The sequence below is a fragment of the Dermacentor silvarum genome, chromosome 2, assembly GCF_013339745.2.
Source record: "Dermacentor silvarum isolate Dsil-2018 chromosome 2, BIME_Dsil_1.4, whole genome shotgun sequence".
NCBI lineage: Eukaryota > Metazoa > Arthropoda > Arachnida > Ixodida > Ixodidae > Dermacentor > Dermacentor silvarum.
In genome coordinates, this window is record NC_051155.1 from 130,891,982 (window position 1) to 130,916,265 (window position 24,284).

Genomic DNA, 24,284 nt, shown 5'->3' on the forward strand with positions numbered 1-24,284 from the left:
AAATTCGGGCGTCCGGAAAATCAGTTGTTGACTATATGACCAAGAAACAAGGAGGGGGGAAGGAGAAGGGGGCTCGTGCTCTTATAACCGTGCATGCCCCCGTCAGGAAGTTAAAAACTTCAGAACAATTGATCAATCGTGGAGATAGCGAACCCCCTAGTAAGTTTTGGAAATCGAAGTCACACTGACACATAACGATAATTTGCAGTGCATAAAAAAAAGCTTTGTAGATCTTGTGTGCTTGCTGGTATCGGTTGTGGGGTCTCACACGTGCTTTAGGGACAAAGGAACGACAACACAGTAGTGCAAACAATCAAAACGGCATTTATTGCACCTTTCACACACTAATACATGCTAGGCGAATTACTATGCATAAAACATTCACATGGGCACGTGACAAGTCAAGGAAGTCCGACTCACCGCGACCGGATAGCGAGCGAATATGTTTGCCCCATGCTATGACATTATCGCCTTATCGTTCACGTGTACGGTCACGTGAACGGTAGCGCATTCGAACGATCCGAGTTTGTCCATATCGGTGCTCTGCTCCTAGCCACGCGAGATGGTCTCGCGAAGCGTGGATCGGCGCACGCGCGGGACGTCCGCATCACCACCGACCCCCAACTCGAAGAGGAAGCGCCTTCCACTTTTTGCTCCCAAGTCACCCCACCGTTCGGTGGCGTTAGCATCGCGACACTCGCACCATCTCTCACAATGCGCCGCAACCACCACGACCGCCGCCGGCGCTTAGACACGCGGAGAAGCCGGATTACAGGAGACGCAAGCTATGTGGGGAAAACAACATCAGGGGATGCGTGAGAGTCACGCATCCCCCCACGGCTCCGGCGCAGAACCCGTGCCTTTTGGAGTAATGGTACGCACCCACATTTGGCACAACGAATGGCCGAACTTCCCCCATTCTTGCACTTGAGGTTATTGGCGTGCTCGCTCAAGCGGACATTAAGGCAACGACCCTGCTTGTCCAATGTATGATCCACGGCACGACCTCGTACACAATATGTACACCTCACATCATACATACCTCGTACACATATATATGCACACGTAGAATAAATGCATTTTGCTAAGCAGTCAGCGCTCGTCCTGTGTCGTCTTTTTTGTCCTGGTATTATTTCGCGCTGTTCTTTAGCTACGAGTCAGAAAACACCCTGAATGGCTACCTGCACAGTTATTACACATCTTGGTGCTAGTACTGTGACCAGAGACGGCACATGAGCGTGTATTATTAAAGGAACGTATACTATGCCCCATGAAAGTGGTCCCTTTTCACCCTCAATATGCTCGATGCAAACCAGCCCGGAACATCGGCAGCCACAGCCCGGCACGCCCAACTGTAGTTCTTGCAGTTAAATTTTTGTAGTGAAATACCTGTTCGATGAAAAATTTCGATTTTTTCGGAAATAGTGCCTAATAGACGGGAATACAATTTGTATATCTCATAATTTTCGTAACATTTTTTTCTTAGTAGATACAAGCGTGTCTTTACAAACTTTGTTCAATTTTATCGCACAATCTTGATTTTAACAATTTATATCTTTATGACATACATTTCGTTAATACAAAAACTTTTATGCATGAAAAGTGCATTCATTTTGCTCTCTGTTTATGTATTCCATTAATTATTGAGTGCAGTAGTTCCTTCAGCAAAAAACATCTGCCGTAACATACAAAAAACACCTATTTTCCCCATGATAGGGACAGAGAACCCCTTAACCATTTCAGGGCAAGTATAGCTCGTCCGCACGGGATGATATCTCCTTTTGAGCGTTTTGAACAAGACACGCTCGTTTGCGGGCTAGTTGGTGTGTCGCTTCGCAGATGGCAGCATTGGGCAGGTAATTTCTGTTTTTTCAAGTGCCATTTCACATTTCTTTGGGGGAAACTCGTGTTTAAAAAAATGGCATCCGGTGGAGGCGACGCATTTTTTTGGTCCGTCATCGCAGAAAAGAAGCATTTCGCCGTCGTCCAGCTCTTCGGAGGATAATCATTCAGAAACCGAACTTTACTTCATTTCTGGAAACAAACAATAGCGATGACTTCGAAATTAGCAGTTCATCAGATGAAGAAGACTGCTCAGAAGAAGCTATTGCGAGTGTGCGTCATTGGCGGCACATTGATGTGAAGGACCTTCCCACGAAGGCTCCTCGGATTCCGTTATTGGGCGTCCCTGGTAAGGAGTTTAATATAACATTGCCTGATGACTTGATAAAACTTTCCAAACAGCGCTCTTGTTCTGTTTTTTATTGTTGATTACCAGCAGGTAGGTGGCCTTCCTTATCATGAGCAATAATAAACTTTAATATGCTAATTTGACTTAGTATGTGCTTGAATTCTTTTTCAACACCGATAACTTGCTTTTTAATGGAAAATATTCAATATCAAATTTTTAAAGAATAAGTAGTTTGGGCAAAGAAATTGTCAAAGTAATAAAGCGATTGAGGAGTTCACGCAGGTCTCAGTCAGAAGCGAACTGAGTTAAGCCTGCTCTGCATGCATACAAATAGCTCAGATTTAAATTTAACTTTGGCTAGTTACTTGACACATAATGGCAATTGCAATGCCTGACTGTGCCACATGACAAATTTCTTTTTTCATAATGGGCAATTTTTCTGGAGATTTATGGCCATGCCCGTACAATGCAGAGGATTGGTCAAAATTCGTGAGTCTCCCTGAGAAATCAGGAGAGTTAGCAGGTATGGATGAGTAAAGGCTCAATCACACAAGCAACTTGAGGACGTTGCATGACCATTTGCGACCAGCTACCAAAAAGCGACTGAAGGCAGCCAATGCCCACACCAGCGAGTGTGACCGGCCAATTCACAATTGCATCGCCACGTAAAATAAGTACCAGCGTATACAGATGTCCTATTTCTGCGAATCTGATTGGTTCAGCAGTTTTGAGACTGCGGTCGCACGACTAAAGATCGAGCAGCAAGCGACTGGCTCAAAACGGTCGCTTTTCGAGAAAAGCAACGATTTGTGACCAACTTGGTCACACAACCGCTGTCAGTTGCCGGTGTGAATGAGCCTTAAACAAAGGTAGGAAAGATGCTGCAGTTACAGCTAGCCTCCAGTACAAACATTCTTGCCATGTGGCCACAGACGACGGCAAGTGCTTTAAATTATTGCTAGGACAACAAAAACCTTTCTGATGGTTCAAAACACTAAAAGCCCCGTGTATCAAACGGTGAACCCGAACGAGTCCCTGTGTCTGCATAGACTTTTGCCTGTACATTTGTGCTCCAGTGCGAAGCTTGCTCCTCCCCCCCCGCCCCCCCTTCTCTCTGCCGCATGCTGCGTGGGGGTAGCGAGCCGACATGCCAAGACATGACAACCAAGCACCAACAGCTTGTGCTGCGGCTGACGATTGCCCCCCCCACCCCTGGGCAACAATGTTCCGGAAAGCTATAAAATGCAGCATGCCTTGCCGGTGGAATAGCCTTCATCTTTCTTTCATGAACAGCTACTTGAACAGACTGGTTGTTATGCAACAACTTAACTAAAGGTCATGTTTTTTTTCCACGTTGCATTGTCAATGCCCAGGCCTTCTCTGTTGATCTATCTGGTCAAGCTCCAGGATGCTGGGCCAACACTAACTGAGGAGTCTCATGCAACAATGGGAAAGAATGTGGTGCAAATTCTGCTAAGCTAAACCATCAGTACGAAAATGTTCTCAGGAGTGCTTGTTAGGGGAGAGGTGAGGGGCAGGGGTTCACGTTCCTTTGAGAACGGTTCCGAAATGTGGACACTTGTGAGCTGTGTTTTTAGATTACACTACTGCCTTTGCTGCTTGCTGCTCAGTGTTTGTTTTGGTGTATATTTACAACTTAAACCCAACAAAGGTTGTTTTGAGTACAGTGGCAATACAAAGAAAAGCTGCAGTGAAGCAAGTGGCTGCAAAAGCAAAGAGACTGGGTAATTCTTGTTTGCCGTACTATAGTATGCCTTATGTTTGAGTGTTGGAGAGTTCATAGCTGTGCAAAAGCAACCATGACATGTCTGTCTGAGAAAGACACTTGTGAGCATGAGAACTGTCCACAAATTTGCATTTTGTGAAAACAAAAGCAGGCTACACATTTTTGAATACAGCTCTCATTTCTGCCAGCTTTCAGAAAAGATGGATTGCAGTCATGAAATTCCAAGCGGCTTCTGACTTATAAATTGCTCTTCGCTTATACAAATTTAGCTATAACATCAAAAAGCATAAAGGAATTGGCAAGTTTTGATAATGCAAGTCACCCAGAAGGAAGGAAGGAGGTATAGGTGAAGGATAACGATGGCCGTGCTACCTGGTAAGATTCTCACTGAGCACCATGCCGGTGAGTTGTGACCAAAAGGGGGCTTGGCGTCGCTCCATCCACCGGTCTGCATGCAATGCCAGCACCCGGAACAAGGGCACTGCATATGCGAGCAAGGAACGTTAGCTGCGCGTGTCTATAAAAAAAGACCCAGCAGTCAGTGACAAATGAGCTAATAACTCTCAGGTACGCCCTTCTTCGGCGAGCTTACTTTTGGTTTTACTCACAAGAGGGTCGCTTGAAGAAAAACTTACTGTGCAAGATTACAAAGAATAAAAAAGTATAAAGTGGAGCGCAGATTTTCAAATTCAATGAAATAGGTGTCAGCAAATGAATATATGTATTAAAAGAGCATATTACAATCCCCACTTATCACGTGTACGCATATTCATTTGCTGATGTTCTTTTAAGTTAAAAGCACACACTTTATCCAGTCATATTATGTGCCTTTTCTATGTACTTTTGTCTAATAAGATTTCTATCAAGTACGGACCAACAAACCAGTGAGAAAATTCTTCTTTCAGAATATGCCACTACAACACTGCCTTGTTTTGAGCCAGAATGCAAATTTACTGAGTCGTCACTTGGAATTCTCTGCCCTACCTATGACCATAATTAAAGAAACAGCTTGTTCGTGTTTCACAGACAGGAACTCTATGTGACATGTGTTCCGTCACTACATGTTAGTGATGCAGAACAACTGATAAATTGACTATCGACAGTATCGATAGTTTTTTACAACAGATAGTTAAAAAGGTCTACAGTTAAAACTCAATCTAACGAAACCCAATTTTACGATTCAACGAAGAAATTTCCATTCCCTGGCAGGTACCCATAGGGTTAAACGTTGTCATCAGTCTGCATTAATGAAACTAATGGCCACCAAACCCGATTTAACTAAGTTTTTCCTGAAACAAATTAGTAAAAAAAAGTGGTGATTTCTTCCTAATTTGAAACAGACGGGTTTTTCTTCGAGTGTGCACCACAACGCTATCGCGTTAAAGCATCTTTGCGCTTTAGCCCCGACCCTAGCTTTATTTTACTGGCCGAGAAACTTTCTTGCTCGGCCAATCGGCAGCCTCGGACTTACAAATTGCTCTTTGCTTATAAAAATTTAGCTATAGCATGTGGGGACTGAGGAATGCGCCGTCGCCATTGCGTGGGCTTCACCTGTTCTGCCGTCACACGCCTATCCCCGTCCGCTCCCAACCGGTTTCAGCGATGGCGCTCCACTCGCGGTGGTTTGCGGTGGGGGTGCAATGCTGACGTCACTACGTGGCCGGGTTCAGCTGCGGGTTGCTGAGCGTGGCTCTCTTACCGCCGAGACCAGCGCAGGGTAAGTAGATGCTTTCCTCACGTCCGCCGACACCTTTGTGACTAGGACTTCAGCTCGCGCATGGTGTCCTTGCCTGTGCGGGGAGTGCGTACTTTGTGCTGATTCTTTTCTGACGCTAAGCCGAAGAGTGGTGCCTAGTGCTCATGCGAGGTCGTACCCCGCTGAGCCGCACTTGCCGAAGGAGATTGCACGAGCTCTCGCGACCCATAGGTTAACGCCAGAGCAAGCAGCATAGCTGCCAGGACTTTTCCTAGCAGCGTGTCCCAGCTTGAGCCTATGCTCTCGCAGCGACGTGCTATAGGCGCCCATATCTGTATTTTCATCCTTGGTGTGGGACCTCTTTAGTTCCCCGCTGCCCAGGCGTTTGTGCAGTGCTGGTGCCGCCGGAGAGAATAAACGGTTTCCGTTACTCAGGGCAATATGGTGTTTTTGCGTGCGTCACTCTGTAGCCCCTTGCGGCCTGACCACATGCACGGCGGTGCTGGAGGCGACGGCTGACACAGCCCTGTGGCTTGCTAAGCTTCAACCCGCGGTGGTCGGTCTCCTGTGAGACCCTAAGACCTCACAAACATAACATTATAGCACTATCGATAACATTGCCCTATTTCACTATGAAACTATTGATAGTAGTATACTATCAATAGTACTGTCGATCGTATTGCGATAGTTCACTAGTGACAGTGCAATGAATAGCTTCCAACGACGCAGCGTCGTTTCTAGCCTGCTTTGCACAAGTGATTCAGGCTGCCCTCGCAGACTTTTCACACGCGCAGGCGTGGGTTAGCGGCAAATGGAATGCCGCGGTAGCTTTTGGGTGTCGCTACGTTACATTTTTCAGTTTCGAAGGGCCAAAAAATTCTTTTCTCGATTTTACGAACTTCCCAATTTAACGAAATAATTCGAGTGTGGTCATTACTTTGTTAAATCGAGTTTCAACTGTATCAGTAGTATTAGTATCAACAGCACTATTGATAGCATTGCAGTATTTCGCTATGAAACTATCGATCGTAGTATACTATCAATAGTACTGTCGATCGTATTGTGATAGTTGACTAGTGACAGTGCAATCAATAGCTTTACAAATCTTGGCTAGTGATAAACCAAACCCTGATATAACAAACATGGATATACAGTGTAGACCGCTTATAACGTAAGTCGCCGGAGTCGCGAATATCCACACTATAAGCGGCACCGCACTATAACCAAAGCAACAATTTTCAAGGCCCGAACATATGCAAAACATGTGAACCAAGCCGCCACGCGTATGCGACAGTCGAGGAATGGGGCTAGAACGTTTGCATTCAATTTACAGTCGAATCTCGTTAATTCGAACCAAATCACGCGGCGGCGCCTCCGACCGGCATTGCTCCGGCACCGCCATAGAGTAAAAGCTTAGGGGAAGACCCCTCAATGTCACGCGCGAACGAACCAAAAAAAAAAAAAAACGCGGCAGCCATTTCACGCTCTCTCAAATGGCAAGGGTGGCAAGGTCGAACATGCGTGTACGTGCCGACGTCTCAGCCACGCTACCGTAGCCACGCGTGGAAAACGGCAGTGAACCCTAGTCACGTGTTGACCTTGCACGCTGCGGCTACGGCACAGAGCGAAGCAGCGGCGCCTGCACGGCGGCGGGCGCGCACGGTGACAGTCGAAAGTGTGGGAGCTACGAAGGGAGGGTGAGGGGAGCCACCGAAGCGGCAGAGTTGATGAGGCGAAATCCGTTTCCCTGCCGCCCTCCTCCCTCACATTCCACGGTCTCCGTGTGCACCCTTCGCCGTGCCGTGCCGGCGCCGCTCGCTGAAGTTTCGTTTACAGCCGTTATCGTGAAGCGAGCGTTGGCCGTTGCGTGGCCCTCGCTCGCTATGCGTGACGTGATATTTCACGACTCGCACTCAAGATTCTGGTTACAGCCTCACTGGCTGTTCGTTCGCACCACGTGCCCTTCTCCTCCACTTCGTCTCTTTCTTCCTTGAGCACTCCTTGGGGCGCCCGTTTGAGGGGAGCGTTCGCTGTCTCCGCTGACTTCCGTACTCCCAGGCAGCCGCACTGTAACCTGTATTTCGTTTCCCGCAACTGCACTATAAGCGATACGTGTATACATGGAGTGCTATTGGAAAATTAACGGGAGTCTGAAAAGACTGCACTATATCCGGTCCTGCACTATAAGCAGTTACGTTATAAGTGGTCTATACTGTATTGAAGTAAATATAAAATTTTGTTGGTCAGGCTTTATTACAATGAAGTATTCTCCTGCTAGTATAATGAAATCGAAAAAATTAGATCCAACACGATATCGGGTACAGCGAGGCAAATTTTTGTTGGCACTTGCCTCATCTAGTAGCGAAAATGTCAATCACAATTGCAGACCGGTTTCTGTGACGCCCAGTTTTTTGTGCCTGCACAATTATTTGGACTTTTCTGTGAATGTCGCATGGTGTTTCGGACATGAACAGGGCACACGATGTCACAAATATAGTGGCCATGAACAAGGTTGTTGCTCTCTCGAGTGGCACAATACTGCAACTTTGGTTGCAAACTTCCAATGAAGCAGCGCTGGTAAGGCCTAGTGGCTTGAGCAGTGTAACTCATGCAGTGGCTAGTGACAAGCCGTTGTGGGAAGCTCACTGTCAATATTAACACACGTATTTGCTTATATTTAACCGGTGACCGTGTTTCCCCATCTAAGAAATGTTAAAAATTATTGCTCAGCGCAAGACGCACCTTTCTGTATCTGAAGCTTCTCGAATATTATCACTGGTTCTATACATTGTCAGTCGTCACCGAACCTTGTGCAATCAGATTCTATGTCCGACATGAATTGTGTAGTACTTTCTGGAAGGCACACAGGAACCAGCGATTATGCTGGAACCTTCGACGAGTCATATATTAACCCTTTTCGCGGCGATCCCAGTGGGCGCTGCCATGTTTGATCCCATGGTGACGCGTATATTGCTTGCCTCAACTGCCTCCGTTGCCTCCTTGTTTACAATGGAAGTGTATGACGACGGCGCGGCTTAGAAAACCTCTGTTTTCGGAGATATCGTAGACGGTGACTAGGTGAACGATACGAAGCTTAGATCACAGCTTCAGAGAACATGCAAAAGTGCTTTCGGAGCTGATTAAGCTATGTCCAAACGGCGTAAGCAGTGTATATGATGCTTGTTCTAAAAGCGGGGCTAAATATCTATTCCAAGCTTTCGGATTATGAATTCAGTCAGGATTAGTGTGTTTTACTCTTTGTTCTTTATTCAGCAAATATTTGAAGCAGTGGCTTGTCAGTTTCTGACTCAGTGAAGTTCCTCGGTGCGGCCAATATGTGATTATTTTCTGCCTAATCGCTCGCGGGTGTGCTCAGTTCCGATAGATTTGTTCTTGCTGCGCTGAAGGCTTGAAACGTAGCTGTTTTGTACATTGTAATACCTTGTAGCAAATATATATTACAGCTAGTAACTCACTTACTCTTGTGGACCGTCACGAAATATTCAGCTTCGACCATTCGTGCGCCATAGGTATAGTCCCGTCATTTATTGTGCGTCTACAGTGCACATATATTCAAGTGTGCGCCCATTCACTTATTCTTGATACGTCGGCAATAGAGAGGGCGTAAGTTTTCCTACAATTTGGAACAGATGTGTATAGATAACGTGCGCGAAACTTACTATGACAGGAAGCGGCGCTACTCCCTTTGTCATTGTTTAACGAGTCGTACTCACTCTTGCCGACATTCTGGGGATGAAGCCCTTTCTTTGAAGGTTAGCGATACAAGGCTGGCGGATGAGCAAATTTCTGTATCCTCGAGGAAAGCCGTACATCAGGAAGTGCCGGTAACACGTTCGGACAGTTGCAGCAGCGGTTCGCGAACTTGGCCACACAGATTCATTCTGTTCCTTAACATGCCAGTCACTCTTTTTGCAGTCAACTACTGCACACCTCTTCAATCCACATGATTCAATCTAGCATGATTGGAGCACAGTGTGTTAGCAAAAACTCAGTTGCATTTCCGACAGCTGATCGCACAGAAGCAAGGTAGAAGCGGTAGTGGTTTCGTATTCGTGCGAGGTCGCTGAGCTGAGGTATGGTGCGCCGCCGTGAGCGCCATCTCGTTTCTCCAAAGCAAACTGCTCCGCGAAAAGGGTCAATACAAGTCGATGCGCTTGACCTGCAGATCAGATTTCGACGATCACTGACTATGCTCACCGCTATCGTTGTGCTTTGAGTGCCCCTTGCTTTGCTGGGCACAGGTTCACCCAATAAAGAGTTAACATATTGAAGTCGCGCTTTTGACAGTGTGTTACTCTACATTGTCACGATAATGTCACTGGTAAACCTTATCGGTTATTGAGTGTAAGATCGGACACACAGCTTAGGCTGATGGCGTAGTAGTGGAGGACGAATCCACGTGTGGTCTTCTCCACGTGCGAAAAGTCTGTCAGTGGCGTGCATATTTTTTTTGCTCATGCTCATACATTTTTGGCGACAGAGAACGAGATCAGATGCGTGGGTTAACAGCCACAGTATATAGGAGTGTCGATTCACGTGCATTCCTCTCCACTGCCTCCATGTCTGTCAGCGGCATATGCATTTTGGCCAGCAGTTGGGCTTGCAGATGGCAAACTAACATGCCTATTCTGTGTGATAACACCGATCGCGCAGTTGAGAATTCATGGCAATGCAAAGCAGGTGTATGTAATTTATTGGTGTTCCCATGCCTTATACTATCACGGCAAGATGCTGATGGGCTATCAAAATCCGTAGCAGACCTTTTGCTAGCCTGTTGGAGGATCCACACTTATATTTCTTTTCGAATAGACTTGATGGCAATTTTTTATGGACGATATCTGCAAGTATGCTCATAACGAATATTAAATATGAAAAAAGGTATTTTTGTGTCCAATGTGACTCCACTGTAACACAGTTCGACTGCATTACCAGAAATTTTGCAATAATTGACAATTCAATTCACTCAGTTCATGCAAGTGGGAACAGGGAAACGTTGTCAAGTTTATGATGCAGTGTTTACGTGTGGTTTGGTGTCACATTATTGATAGTATGTATCAATATTACTGTCAATCTTGCACTATCGATGCTATTACCTAACATTTTGTGCTATCGAACGTTCGATAATGACTGAACTATTGATAGTTTTGCATCACTAATACACGTACAATTTTAACTAAGTAGACACATCAAACAGGCTGAAATGAGCGCTTCCGTACCACCATCAACAGCTTAAAACAGAGATGGAAAATAAAATATAAATCTTTGCATGTTAAGGTTTGACTTTGTGTATTAAGGCTCCAAAACAGTTTTTGAATGACACCTGTTTAAACATTTTTTTTTAATAACTAGGTTTGGAGACATTGCATGGCCCCATAGTCGATGGCTAGTAGTGAGGCCATTCACAAAAATGAAAGTGGGAGCTATTTAAGCATAAAGATACAGCATTCAGCCATGCAGCTTTCCTACATTACAACCTGAACTAGTTTGCAGGAATCAGTTCCATTTTTTTCCTTTTCATATTTTAGTATACACTCAAGGACCTATGTTGATTGGGGATCAAAATGATGCACAAGGAAAGCCAGTGATAAATGTTCCTGTGAGAAAGGACAACGCACTTGTGCGCTAATAGTCAGGTCAAACAAAGAATTGACAACAGACCATGCAGCACTTACAGAAACAGGACTGCTTTTTGACTTGCTGTGGTTGTGGAAGGCAGAGGTTTCGCTTCCTTAGCACTATCTCCGCCTCCAGGTTGGTCCTGGTATGCAGAGGCACAAAAAGAAGGCCAAGGAAACAGTCACTCACCGCAGGATGCCTGAGTGCAAACTTATCTTGCATACGTTTGTATGCATGCAGAAGCACGCATGCACATATAAACACAGTGTGCAAAGATTTCCCCTAAGACATAAGTGCTGGTTTCTCTGCAAGCTTGTGTTTTGAAGCCAGTTACTTTTGCGCTTACACAAGTGATGCATTTGATGCTTCCAACTAAAGTCTCGGCAATGCACTGCGCCTAAAGCTTTCCACAGTGCTAGCTTACCTTGCTCACCCTTACTCACGCCCTTCTAATGTGCTCTTTCCAGTTTCATTGTTCACTAGCTGTTATATAATTGTGCATGCCACTGCACAGAAAGAAAAAAAAAATGACCAACAAATGAGGAAACGGTATCCTTAACCTTAGTCGGACCACGGCAATATCGCACCACCTAGCCTTCGTGTGAAAAACACGTTGCTGCTTGTAATCAGCAGCCGAGAAAAATAAAATTATGCAGATCCCATGCGCTGTGGGAATAAATTTTATATGAAGAATTTTGCAGAAGCTGGCTATTTGGCCACGCATGGTGTTTTGCAAAGTGGTACACCAGATGGTGCAGGGTGTTTGCAGAGGGTAGTGTTCCTCTATATGCTCTTGTGGGGGAGCAGAGTTGTGCAAAGATCTGCCACCTTGCGATCCTTTGTTATGAGGGAACGCCACTCCTCATGCTTGCAGGAACCAGGCTAATGAGTGCCGAACAATCTTCAGCGCTTTATTCTCATCGTTACTATTATAACAAGCCTAAGATAATTTTGATTGCACAAATAACTTCGCCTCCTCAAAAACAGTGTTTGGCAGGCTGAATTCATCACATAAGCTACACAGATAAGTCTCCACACCAATAGTGTTTTTATCTGGTTACATATGGTGCAACTAACCTGTGCACTGGTGTTTTCGTCAGTTATGCCTCGCTGTTGCTGGCACACTTTCACTTATCTTAAACAGAACACGCAAGCACTGTAATTAAATGTAGGTCAAGTAAGTTTTGAGAAAGTATGCTTGCAATGGTCATTTTAACAGCGAAGCTGTTTAAGCCAGCCGTAACTTGTGGTGCGTAGCAAGACACTACCAAGAAAATAAATTTTCTTGAGGAGGCGGCATGCGAACCCGCGTACCCCCGGTCCCAAAGCGAGCGTCGTAACCACTAGGCTATAGAGCCACACTTGCAGAACGTGCATTTATGTGAACCATATGATTGCGTTCGAGCGTCGTCATCTTCGTCCACAGCTGGCGCATTCGTATGCTCGTGCTCTGCGAGGTGAAGAGGTTTTGCGTGCTATGAGAGCGAGAGAGAGACGCATTCACGGAGGGGGTCTCCTGGAACGCGGTGTCGGCATTGGAACGCGGTGTCGGTGTTGCAAGCTGCGCTATGCAACGCGCAGTGACGGCCGTAAGTCCGAGACGCGCAAAAAGAAATTATCATCATCATGAGTAATAAGATGAAAAGTTCATGCGTACTTCCGGAAAATGCTGGGCTACGATCGCCCAGCTTTGCTGTTTCAAGCGTTGCGCGGCCGAGTGCAAGGTTTTTGTGCTATGTTATATGGAAACAAGGTGAATGTACGATCATTTAGTCGGACCACGGCAATACCGCACCACCTAGCCTTCGTGTGAAAAACACGTTGCTGCTTGTAATCAGCAGCCGAGATGTCTTCACAGCGAGAATAGTCCAAGCACTCGGGTGGGCGTCCTGGGAGTGGCGACTCACATATTTACTCACATAAAGAATGCATTCATGTAATGAACGCACCCTCCACTTCTTCGCACGCATGGTGCCAAGGGGAGAGGAGGGAGGGGGGCGGCGCAGCAACTGCGCATTGCGCAGCCGCACGCGCCTTATCTTGAAAGTGATCTGCATCAGGGGCTGGGTCTAGGTGCAACGGCGGCTTAAATCTTTGTGCGTGCTCCGTTCTCGCCACTCAGTTTGCGTTGAAGCTATACAAAGCACGAAGGTCACTTCGCTCGCTGTTGCTGCCATGCTTCTTCATGCCAACATTTTGACAGCGAATGTCCACGATCATCGAGTGTGATGTGTTCATGTTTACATAGTTAACAAACGTTTGCAAGTTATAGGGCCGATAAAAACAATTATCCTAACTTCGTGTAGCTGTCTACGCATTTGCTATTGCACTTGATGGTTCACCTTTCAGGTGAAACTGCGACTTTTTTAGAGGTGGCCACGAAAAAAAAAAATCGCTCCAAATTTTACCTTGCATAATGAACGCACCGCCCAACATTGTGCATATTTCTCGGGAAAAAAAGGGGCGTTCATCATGCGAGTAAATACGGTATATGCATGTCCCTGATAGCAACGCAACAAACAGTTCTGGTTCTTCACAGTACAGCACCAACGACGATTGAATGTGCCTAAAATCTCTGCAAATACTGAGGCAAGACCACTGTGACATCACTGATTATGATGAACAGTAATCCAGGTATTGGTGCCCTCAACAGCACCAAAACCAGCACAGCATTGGCAGTGGAGCTGTTTAGCTGGCTTCTCTGCTGAGCTTTGGAGTTCCATGTGACAGCAACCGTCGAATGTGGCATAAGTGGTGCGGGGAAAACAAACATGCAACTCTGGCTCCCTACAGGAGCCTATATAGTGACTCTAGAGTAAGCTGAGCAAGTGTGTGATGCAAGCGTGTGACGACAACGTCATCACCTATCACGACGGCCACAATATGCTGATAAGTGAATATCATGGTAATGACAGCATGACAACTGATTTATTGTACTCTGACAAAGAAATGTTACATTTTCAAAATTTATCAGCACTATGAGGAATGGAGCATAGATAAGTATTAACTGGAACATCGATTCATTTCGTCGGATTTTGAGAGTATATTTCGTAAACTGGTGTAAAGCTAACTGATTTCTGCCAGAATGCATGTTACTTCATTACTGCTTGATTTCAATGCCACAACTGGGAAATGTGCTTCAAAGATACAGCCGTCAACTTATTATTCAGATACCGATAACTATTCAAAGGCACCGAATTATTATTCAGACACCGCGCTCCGCGGCACCGCCACGGGCACCATACACTTAATGTATAAGGACAACCGAAATTTCGGACACCTTACAGCATGTCATGCGATAATTCGGACTCTGATTGCATGGCCATGTGCTAATTTGGCCACCGAGTCAAGCAGAAATAGTGATATTTTTGTTTTGATACGTTGTCAGCCATGTTGTCGGAGAGGTCGCCAATGCCTCCTTGAACCCAAAACTAGTGAAGCCTAGTCGAGTCTAGTACTCGCTGATCACACCTAAAGTGCAGGACAATAGGGGCCAATAAGTCGTAAAGGCCAACGTTACTAGAATTTTTCGTCACGTTGGAAAAGGCTGTATTTGTGATTTGCTTGATTCAAAGAGCGAGTTCCGTGCCGCTGTTATCATCCACCGTTCCTGACCGGTTGATCCCATTGACAACACAGGCAGAGCGTAGCTCTGACCACTGACGAAGCACAAGAAGCGGGAACAAAAATGGCATGAAAGGTCCCATTAGAAAATCATGGCCACAAACTATTTAGGTCAAAGGCAAGCGTATGTGCGCGTAGCAATGCGTTAACAAACCTGCGTCGTATTTTCGGATGCTCACTTTAGAAGATAATTTCACTTTCGTGATATTTTGTGTGACTAGCACCGAATGCGTCAACGGGCGACAGTGTTTCTGCACTGTGATAAGTTAGCGTGCTTGAGACTGTGCCAAGAATGCTGTCACTCGCAGACGCCGATCCACCTTGCACTAGTCGCAAAAGCGGGAACAGGAATGGCATAAAAGGCACCACTAGAAAATCACGGCCACAAACTATTTAGGCCAAAGGCAAGCGTATGTGCACGTAGCAATGTGTTAACAAACTTGCGCCGTATTCTCGGATGCTCACTTTAGAAGATACTTTAACTTTCGTGATATTTTGGGTGACTAGCCCCGGATGCGTCAACGGGCGGCACCGTTTCTGTTAGCGTGCTTGGGACTATGCCAAGAATGCTGTCACTCGCAGACGCCGATGGATCTTGCACTAGTCCCTCAAAAGATAGCGAGTTTGGCATTGTGCCAAGTTTGCCATAGAAGTCGATGCATCTTGTGCTAGTCACGCGAAATAGACGGTATCCCCGAAAGTGACGATCAGAGAATACAGCACATTTTTTTTTCTTGGCCACTTGTGGCATAAAGTTACTAATTTTATGGAGAATCCGGTATTTCGAGCTACCGATTAGTTGGATGTTTTGAGTCCCCGTCGTGTCTAGATTATGGTCAGCAACCCTATTAATTACAAATTTATTTTGTAATATTTTGTTAATTAGCTAACACCATTTGACAATTCGTTTTGCAAGTAGTTGTGTTTGCCTTTTCAAGTAATCCAGCTGAAGTGACCAAATTGCTATAACTACCACAGGAGATCATTAGTAGTTCTGTTATTAAAGGCCAACTGCAACGAAATTTCACTTTAGCTAAATTAGTTATTGGTGAGTAGTGTATACTAATGAAGCAATCTTGGCAATGCTGCAAGGCTAGTAGCTGTACAAATTTCTTATTAGCAGCCTTTAAACAGCACCAAGCAGCCGACACGTGCATCTGGTGGCTGTTGTATATGACTGAAGTCCCGGTATGTCGCCTCTGAGATTTTTTAGAACAGATGCAGTCTAATATGAGATGTCATGCAGAGGAGATTCATGCTCTCGATCGTGTGCCACTTCGGGCAAGCAGTAATGGTGGCATTTTTTTTTTTTTTCAGTTTCGAAATCAAAAACTCTTGCTAGCATTCTTTCAAAATGCATCCGCTTGCATTTCAAGTGCAAAATTTCGCACGGAGGCTACTCCATATATTCATCACAGAAAATAGGCCTTTACATAGTCCACAATTTCGTTGTAGTTGGCTTTGAATATAGAGAGACCGGGACATGGGGTAACAGTACTAGTTTCCTTGCGCTGGCAGTGCATGCAACACCTTCACCACACTTGCCGAGTGCAAGCCTCGCCCAATGGTCAGGCCCTCACCTGGCGATGGAGCAGAGAAACAACACCAGACTATGCGAATTGGGCAAGTAAGAGATGGTCCGGTACTGGCTGAATGTGGCATTGGTGAGGTCTTCCATGAAGGGCCGCATCTCCTTTATCGACGGCTCCTGGATCAATGCAGACACAGAGGTTGAAGCACAAGCAAGGGCGCCACAGCCAGGGGTAGACCGTTAATGTCTTTATTAACCCTTTGAGGGTTTTCACCGTATATGTACAATACCCCTGATCTGTGCCACATGGTTTTTGACGCTTATGTACGGCCCTGATCTTATGTTTGATATTTTGCACGTGTTCGACACCACTGGTTATAAGGAGGTGCTGCCATCTCTATGGAGTCACCCAATATAATCTGAAATTGCATTTCTGCTCAGTGTGGGATGCAGAACTCAACTCGTTTACCTCCAAGCGCTCGCTCACCTAGTCGTGCACATCTGCAACCTCCAAGGCGTGTGTGGCGGAGATGCTATCATGTTACCGGCAGCTTAGATATAGCCCTGCATGGCTGAAATGCAGAAATACTATTGAATTTTGTTTTTCTTTGCCTTTGATTGCAGCTCCCCTTCCAGTTGCGGTTCGTGTATTCCTGTACACTAGGGTAGCACAGTCGTGATTTCGGTATGGCAGTGCATGGTGCCTCTTGCGGTGACTGCTCAAGTGTTTCTTCTTCAGACTCGTTTTTGACGCGTTCCTGCATCTGATGTAACATGTCTTTGGGACAACAAATTGATAGCCATAAATACTGCAATACATTTTTTTTCGATCTCTTACTATTTGCGAGTAAAGTCGAACCCACTTATAACAATATTCAAGGGCCAAGAATATCCATCCCACTGTTACAACCGGGTTGCACGAAACAACATTCAAACATTTTAATTACACAGAAAGTACAGTCAAACACACTAACAGCCTTATTGGTTTTAACTAGAAGAGTGGAAATATTCTAAACTTTGAATATTCGATTCCAATAGGTTAGCATTTCATTTGATTCGAAATACACTTTTACTATTCGAAAAACCGTCGACTTCTGTTAATTCAACCCTGCCGGGACTGACGAAATTAATCAATTATTTCTTGGGTTGAATTGAAGATTCATAACAAATGCCAAAACACCGCCGATTCATTTCGAAAGTACTTCCCAGAGTCTAACACGCCCCCAAATCAAATGCGCGTCCACTTTCTACGTGTCCAAACCAGAAAACCAACGTAGAAATTACATTAAAGCTGCTAAACAAAGTAGAAATCTAATGCACACCCGATATTTTAGCAAGAAAGATATATGTGTTCCACAAAGGCAGTCGGTTTTACAAAATCCGTTCTGCCGAACAGTTCTTGAAGTCAGCTTCGACGCAGTACATCCTTGTTATGGGGTAAAGCACATAAATGCCGCAAAGGCAGTTTTGGTTTTGGATCCGATTGCACTGCTTAGGCAATTTTCGGCCCAATTTTCTAGAAAAAAGAAAGGAGCACGTTAGAATCCTGTAAATACCATAATCGGACATTATGTGATTTGGTTATTGCTAGAGAATCTTCCTGGGCAGGCAGGCAGGCAACAGGCATTTTCAACCGGAGATGATGTGTGTTCAACGCACTCACTGGCTGCTAAGCTCCACCAAGACAGACACTGCTACTAAAGGGGTCACTATTGGGGTGAACATAGGCATGCACATGCTGACTGGCCAAGTTCCGAGTTATCTATGAGAAAGCCAATTTTAGGATCGAAATAATGAAAGTTTGGGCCCCATAGAAATGCAAGGGTGCAGACCGGGAACTTCGGTTGGGATCGAATTAACAGAAAGATAGAATTAACTAGAGCAGAATTAATGGAAGTCTACTGTATTCAAATCGCTGAAAATTGCTGTTGTTGGTTCGTGTCTGTTTCGCTGCAGGTTCAGCCATTGTATACGGCGAAGCATATTTGTTGTGCAGCGAAGCATATCAAAAGAAGGGGCACTGTCACGGGACCCCTGCTGATACTTATGGCTACCGGACACTGTCAGCTCAAGTACACACACTATACTGCCTCTTCATGCAAGTGGACAACACCTGCCGTCAAGTGGAAACCTCTGTGTCTGCTACTTATCTGGCTAAGTGCTTGAAAACACAGCTTCCAAACTACAAATTCGACCAAGTAGCAAGCTTGGCAATGTTTTTAGACCCTCGCGCTACAGTACTTGAGCACCACCACGATGCTTCAATAACATAATAAACTGGGTTAAAAAACCTGGCTTTAGAAGCAGCTAGACAAATTTCAACACCAAGGAACCCCAGATATGTTCTCACAGTAAAAACTTCTGAAGAGGCTACTTTCATGTCAGCAGTGCCGAAAGACTTTGATAAGCTCATGAACCAGCAGCAATTTTCACTGTCACAAGCACAGGTTGAAAGATGGGTGTGCTATGAAATTTTGTACCAACATGAAGATCCATGTGAGTAGTAAAGCATGGTGCCCATTGTTGGCTTGTCTTGCAAAGAGATACCTGTTGAAACCAGACACTAGTATGTCCAGCGAGCAACTATTTTCAGTGTATGAAGGGAGGGTGTCACTGCTCCCCGAACATTTCGAGCAGCTACCCTTCCTTCACGACAACATTAAATAACTGCAGTTAGGATACTGTTAAGTAAAAGTGTACTAGAGAATTTTGTTGACCCCAAAGAATACTTTGATGCTGTGTGATTTGCTGTGCAATAAACTTGCTCCTTTACTTTTGCCAGCGGAGCTGTTTATGCCAAGTATAATCTGTCTGTCGTCAACAGAGAATGTGGGCCGATCCTGGCGGCAGTCCAGAAAGGGTCCAAGCGCAATGGCACATACCCCGTGAACTAGCAAAGCTGAGCCTGGCTAAGTGTAGCGAAGCATGGTTGGGACTACTTAATCTTAGTCAGTCATCGATAGCCAATCGATAGCTAATTGATAATTGATCACCAATCAATAAATTCCGAAAAATGCTTAGGATGATTTGGTAGTGCTTAGCCTAACGAAAATATGTGGCCAATACCTTGCAATAGCCAATCAATTGCTAATCAATAATTGACAAAATAATCAATAAATTCTGGCAAATGCTTGGGATGACTTGGTAGTGCTTAGCCTAGCTCATGTACGTGGCCAGTACCTTGCATAGCCAATCGATAGCCAATCAATAGCTAATCAATAAATAAAAATACATTCCGGAAAATGCTGGGGATGACTTCTCCTAGCCCAAAAGCCAGGACAAGCTAGGTGCCCATCCGCTCCGCTGTCTCTTTAGCATTGTGCCTTCAGTGCAAGCTACGCAAATTTCTTTTGTACCTCTGGCTGATAAAAAAAAATGCATTTTTGCAAAACCAATAGTATTTGTATTTGAAAAACTTTCTATTTGATTTGTACTTAGTTCTCATTATTCGAATTTGCTTTGAAATTTAAAGTAGCAGTTTCGCCCGAAAGGCGAAGCATCAATCGCAATAGCAAATTAGTAGAGAGGTATACGGAGTAAAGATACAGTAAAATCTCGTTACAAAAGACAAGTGAGACTCGGTTATACGGGAAATTTGAAAATGGTTTGGTTGGTTTTCCTATGTTCGCCATGTTAACATCATCGCATACAAGAAACATGGTTACAAGAGACACTCGGTTACTACGGACAACTTTTTTAGGTCCCTAGAGTAAATTCTTCACTATTTAGAAGACACAACTCACACAACGTAGCCGACATCGTACCAACTGGTATGCAGAAATGACATTTGGCTGCGAAATGGAAAAGAATCAAGCCAAGGGCATGAAAAGTGCACTTTTCATTCCCTTGGCTTGATTCTTTTCCATTCTGCAGCCAAATCTCATTTCTCGCAAAGCTGCGACTACAAATTGCACCGAACTTTCTGTTATTATACTTTCTGTCTATTAGGGCAGCAAGCGTCGGCAGTTGAGGCTGACGAACATCTAAGAGCACTTCAAAGGTATTGTGAGCAACAGGAAGGTTTGCAAAGTGAAGTACTTTACTTCCAGAAGTTGGGAAGGAAGCCAATACAATCTACAGTAACTAAAAAACAAACTACTATGAATGACTTTTTTAAGCCATACTGTGCAATTTCCTGTAGATGTGTTAAAACATTTTGATGCTGATGTATAATAAAGTGATCTAGTCTCCGGGGGTTTTAAAATTTTTGGTTACAAGAAACCTTGGTTACAAGAGACATGTTTTCCAGGTCCCTTCAGTGTCGCTTGTAACGAGGTTTTACTGTAGTAGTTTTATCGGCTGCATAAACTTGGACACATTTGCTTACTAACTGAATTAACAAGCATGGTGTCAGCGCGCACAAGCGAACGTGAATAGATCACACTCGATGACCGCAGACAACTACTGTCAAAACGCTGGCGTGAGCAAGCGCGGCTGCAGCAGCGAGCGAAGGTTCGTGCGGTCTATTGCTTCAACAGAAACTGAGCGGCGAAAGCACAGCGCATAGAGCCAGGTGGAGATCGCTTTCAAGATACGGTGCACGGGACAGCCCGCAGCCGCGCGAAGTACAAGTACGCAGTTGCCGGCAGAGTAGAAGCCGCACCCCCTCCCTCCCGCGCTGCCTTCCCGCTTTCCTCCTTTCGCATGGGAGATTGAGTCGCCAGTTCACCTTGTTCCCAAACGCAAGATACGCATTTGGTGCCGCAGCTAAACGTCGCCTCCCCTCCCTCCCTCCCAATCCGCCATGGCCTTTCGCACGAATGTTGCTCTCCGCCGTGCGTTTGCTCTCCATGAAAGCGCGTGTCCCTCGTGCGCTTTCACTCGCGCATACAGAATACGGGGCATGGCGATGATTTTATCGCCATTGGACTTTATATGGAACCTCACGGCGACGGAAACGGTGACGCCAACAGCAGAAATCTGCTTGGAGTGTCCATATAATTGCTATGGCAGCAAAATTTGATATTCGCACACCCCTAGTTTTAACAGTTAATATACAATCAATCGCAGATATATCAAACCTTGGCTATGTCGAATTATTGTCTATATCGAACAGTTGTAAAATTCCCACGAAAATCCCATGCAAAAGTATAGCAATGTACTATGCATACATCTAACTGTTGTTTACAGCCACATTCTATTTATCAAACACTGCACTGCACTACTCCCCTGCAAGTGTGCTTCTCCTAGTAGCAACGCGATCACTTCGATTGCATCGTCGGAAATATTTAACACCAACAAATTGAAATTATGTGGCACTGTTTAGGCACATGCTGTTAAACAAGATAATGAATCTGAAGGGCAGTACATGCCATGGAGGAAAATGAGCTGTGTGCTCTCAGTCTTGCTCGCCGTACATAGAGATGGCTCATGCAAACTGCGGCCGTTCGTTATTGGCAAGAGCAGATTGCCATTCTGCTTCAAGAACTCGAAACGTCTTGCGGTCCATTACGTGTTCCCCAAGAGAGTTTGGATGACACTTGATCTTGTCACCGAGTTTTGCCGGCAAGGGATGCCGAAATGAACATGCTGCACCACCAGGTTTGTTTCCTTGTAGACAAGGGCTTTCGACAAATGGCATTTTAGGATTTCGTGAGAGACCATAACGAATCTAACTCCAACCTCCACTTTTGTATGTGTTCTATAAAATAAACCACTTACTACAATGCTCCCATGCCGCATTATCTGTTATAACAATTAAATCTGGCTGAAGGATGGGGGCTCCGAAACAAGAAACAACCCAAAATCTTGGGGGAAAAAATAATAGAGAGTTTTAGAATAGGGGCCCAAAAGTTTGGGGCCCCAAAGAGCTTTGCGGGTGTTAGCGTTGGGGCATGCAAGAGTGAAGAGTTTTAGAATAGGGCTTTCCGTTTGCGAATAGCGTCTTGCGCTTGCAGCGCCACTACGGTGTCAAAGAAAAACTATTATAAATATTAAAATAAACTATACCCGTTTATGATAGGAAGAGTAATTTTGACTTTCGTGGTTTTGCGTTTAATTACAATTGAGAGGTTATTCTATTAGCAGCAAGCGATTTGTTGCGCCTAATTTTGAGTAACCAACTTGACGTGCCTTCACCAGCCAAGCTAATCCACGTTAGGCCTATGAGCGATGAAATCGACAATCGAATTCGGAATCAGCGGCGTCTAATGAATCAATCTTCATTACACACGTTAGTTGAGAGAAAACGATAACCGCAGTCACTTCTCCTAGCTTACGAACTTCACGCGTTACCAAGAATCAAGCCGAGTTTGGTACTCGGAGAGCCGTCGCTTCGATGGGTGCCGCCATGTTTGTTGACGCAAAGCTTTTGGGGCTGCTTTTGGGGCTCCCGCTAAATCGGTGAAATAGCATGCCCAACGCAAAACCCAAACGCAGTTAGCGTCTCGCGCATGCGCAGTGGTGTCGACGCTATTTCTTTGGGGCCCCAAAACATTTGGGGCCCCTATTCTAAAACTCCCTAATAATTTAGCCCCTTTGTCACACCTGCCTTTATCCCATGCACCCCGCATGGCATGCCTTCGTGGCACCCCTCTCGAGTCTCCCTTCCACCCTCTCACCAACATGGAGGGATGGAAGGGAGACCAGAGAGGGGCAACTAAGGCGTGCCGTGTGAGGTGTACAGTGAAGCAGCTCGCATTTTTTTTAACGCAAAGCATTGCTTGCGAACTTTAAGCAGTTTGAGTGTGTCTATCTATCTGTCTGTCTGTCTATCTCGCTAGCTAACTAGATAGCTCACCCTGTGCACGCCAACCGGCTCCTGATGCTCACAAAGAAGTTCTTGGAAGACTGCAGCTTCGTCAAGAAATGCGTCAACTCGGACATTGCGTTCTTTAGAGGCTTACTTGAGAAGCTCAAGATGGAGTACTACTGGGGTACTACCAGTGTTGCCAGGTATGGCTATATATAGCCAAATTGGGCTACGGTAAAAAATTTTTGGCGTCGACTTGAACGAGTTGGCTATGTGGCTATATTTGGGCTACTGATAATCTGCGACTTGGCTGTGTTTAGGCTATAAGTGGCGCCCCAATCCACGCTCCAGAGGTGGCTGTGATCGGGTAGAAGCAAATTTCGAAGGCTGTGTTTTAGCTGGCCGAGCCGGCCGCGTGGCTGTGCGTGTGTGCGTGCGTGAAATGACCCCCCCCCCCCCCCCGCCTTTCCTTCCCTCTCTGCGCCATTAGCTTTGATGCTCTTAAACTTACACCCTGCTTGCGCCCGTTAGGCACACGATCCCCGGGCATCGGGGATGAACCTGGGAGTAGTGGGTTTTTCACAGTACTGTACCAACATGGCTATGTTTAGGAAGGGAGAGCAATAACATAGGGTCGGGGCCGTCGGGCGATCGTGGCGCCGACATGAAAGAAGGGAAGCATGGGTGGATGACACTCTCCAGTGTGTTCATGGCCATGTCTTCCGGATGAAGTATCGCGCCGGGCACAGCTTTCGACCTGCTCCACGTTTCTGGCGATAAGCTTTACTGCCATTTTCCTTTTCCTGCTAGATGAATTTTTCTTCGTGCTTAGATTCGAGATTCATTTCGATAGGTTGGATGTAAGATCGGATCCTCCTCAGAGAGGAGAATCCAAACATAGGTAAGTGGGCCAAGTATGCGAGAACGTATAAAAAAGAATGGGAGCAAGACCCCGAGCCAAAGGTGGGTTCTGGTGCTTTTACTTCTACATGGTTGCCCGTAATGTCACGGATGCAGATACTCATTCTGCCAATATTGAAACATGTTTGCCACGATGACATCAGTGCACCACATCACATGAACTTCACTCATCGTGTTAGCTTAGCTTATGAGGTGTCGTACTGCTGGATCGAGGACGTGGGTTTGATTCCCGGCCACGGCGGCCGC

The 24,284-nt window shown here is 45.5% G+C and overlaps 1 protein-coding gene across 3 annotated transcripts in view; it reads right to left on the reverse strand.

Moving 5' to 3' along the window:
* The window catches only part of LOC119441768 (E3 ubiquitin-protein ligase Ubr3-like), a 107,944-nt gene that overhangs the window by 20,177 nt on the left and 63,483 nt on the right, over positions 1 to 24,284 (reverse strand). For all 3 annotated transcript variants that reach the window (XM_037706378.2, XM_037706377.2, XM_037706375.2), the window contains 3 exons: positions 16,476 to 16,603; positions 11,328 to 11,413; positions 4,311 to 4,419 (listed from right to left, as the gene is read on the reverse strand). In XM_037706378.2, the coding sequence (XP_037562306.1) occupies positions 4,311 to 4,419; positions 11,328 to 11,413; positions 16,476 to 16,603 (323 nt within the window). The remainder of the gene's footprint in view (positions 1 to 4,310; positions 4,420 to 11,327; positions 11,414 to 16,475; positions 16,604 to 24,284) is intronic.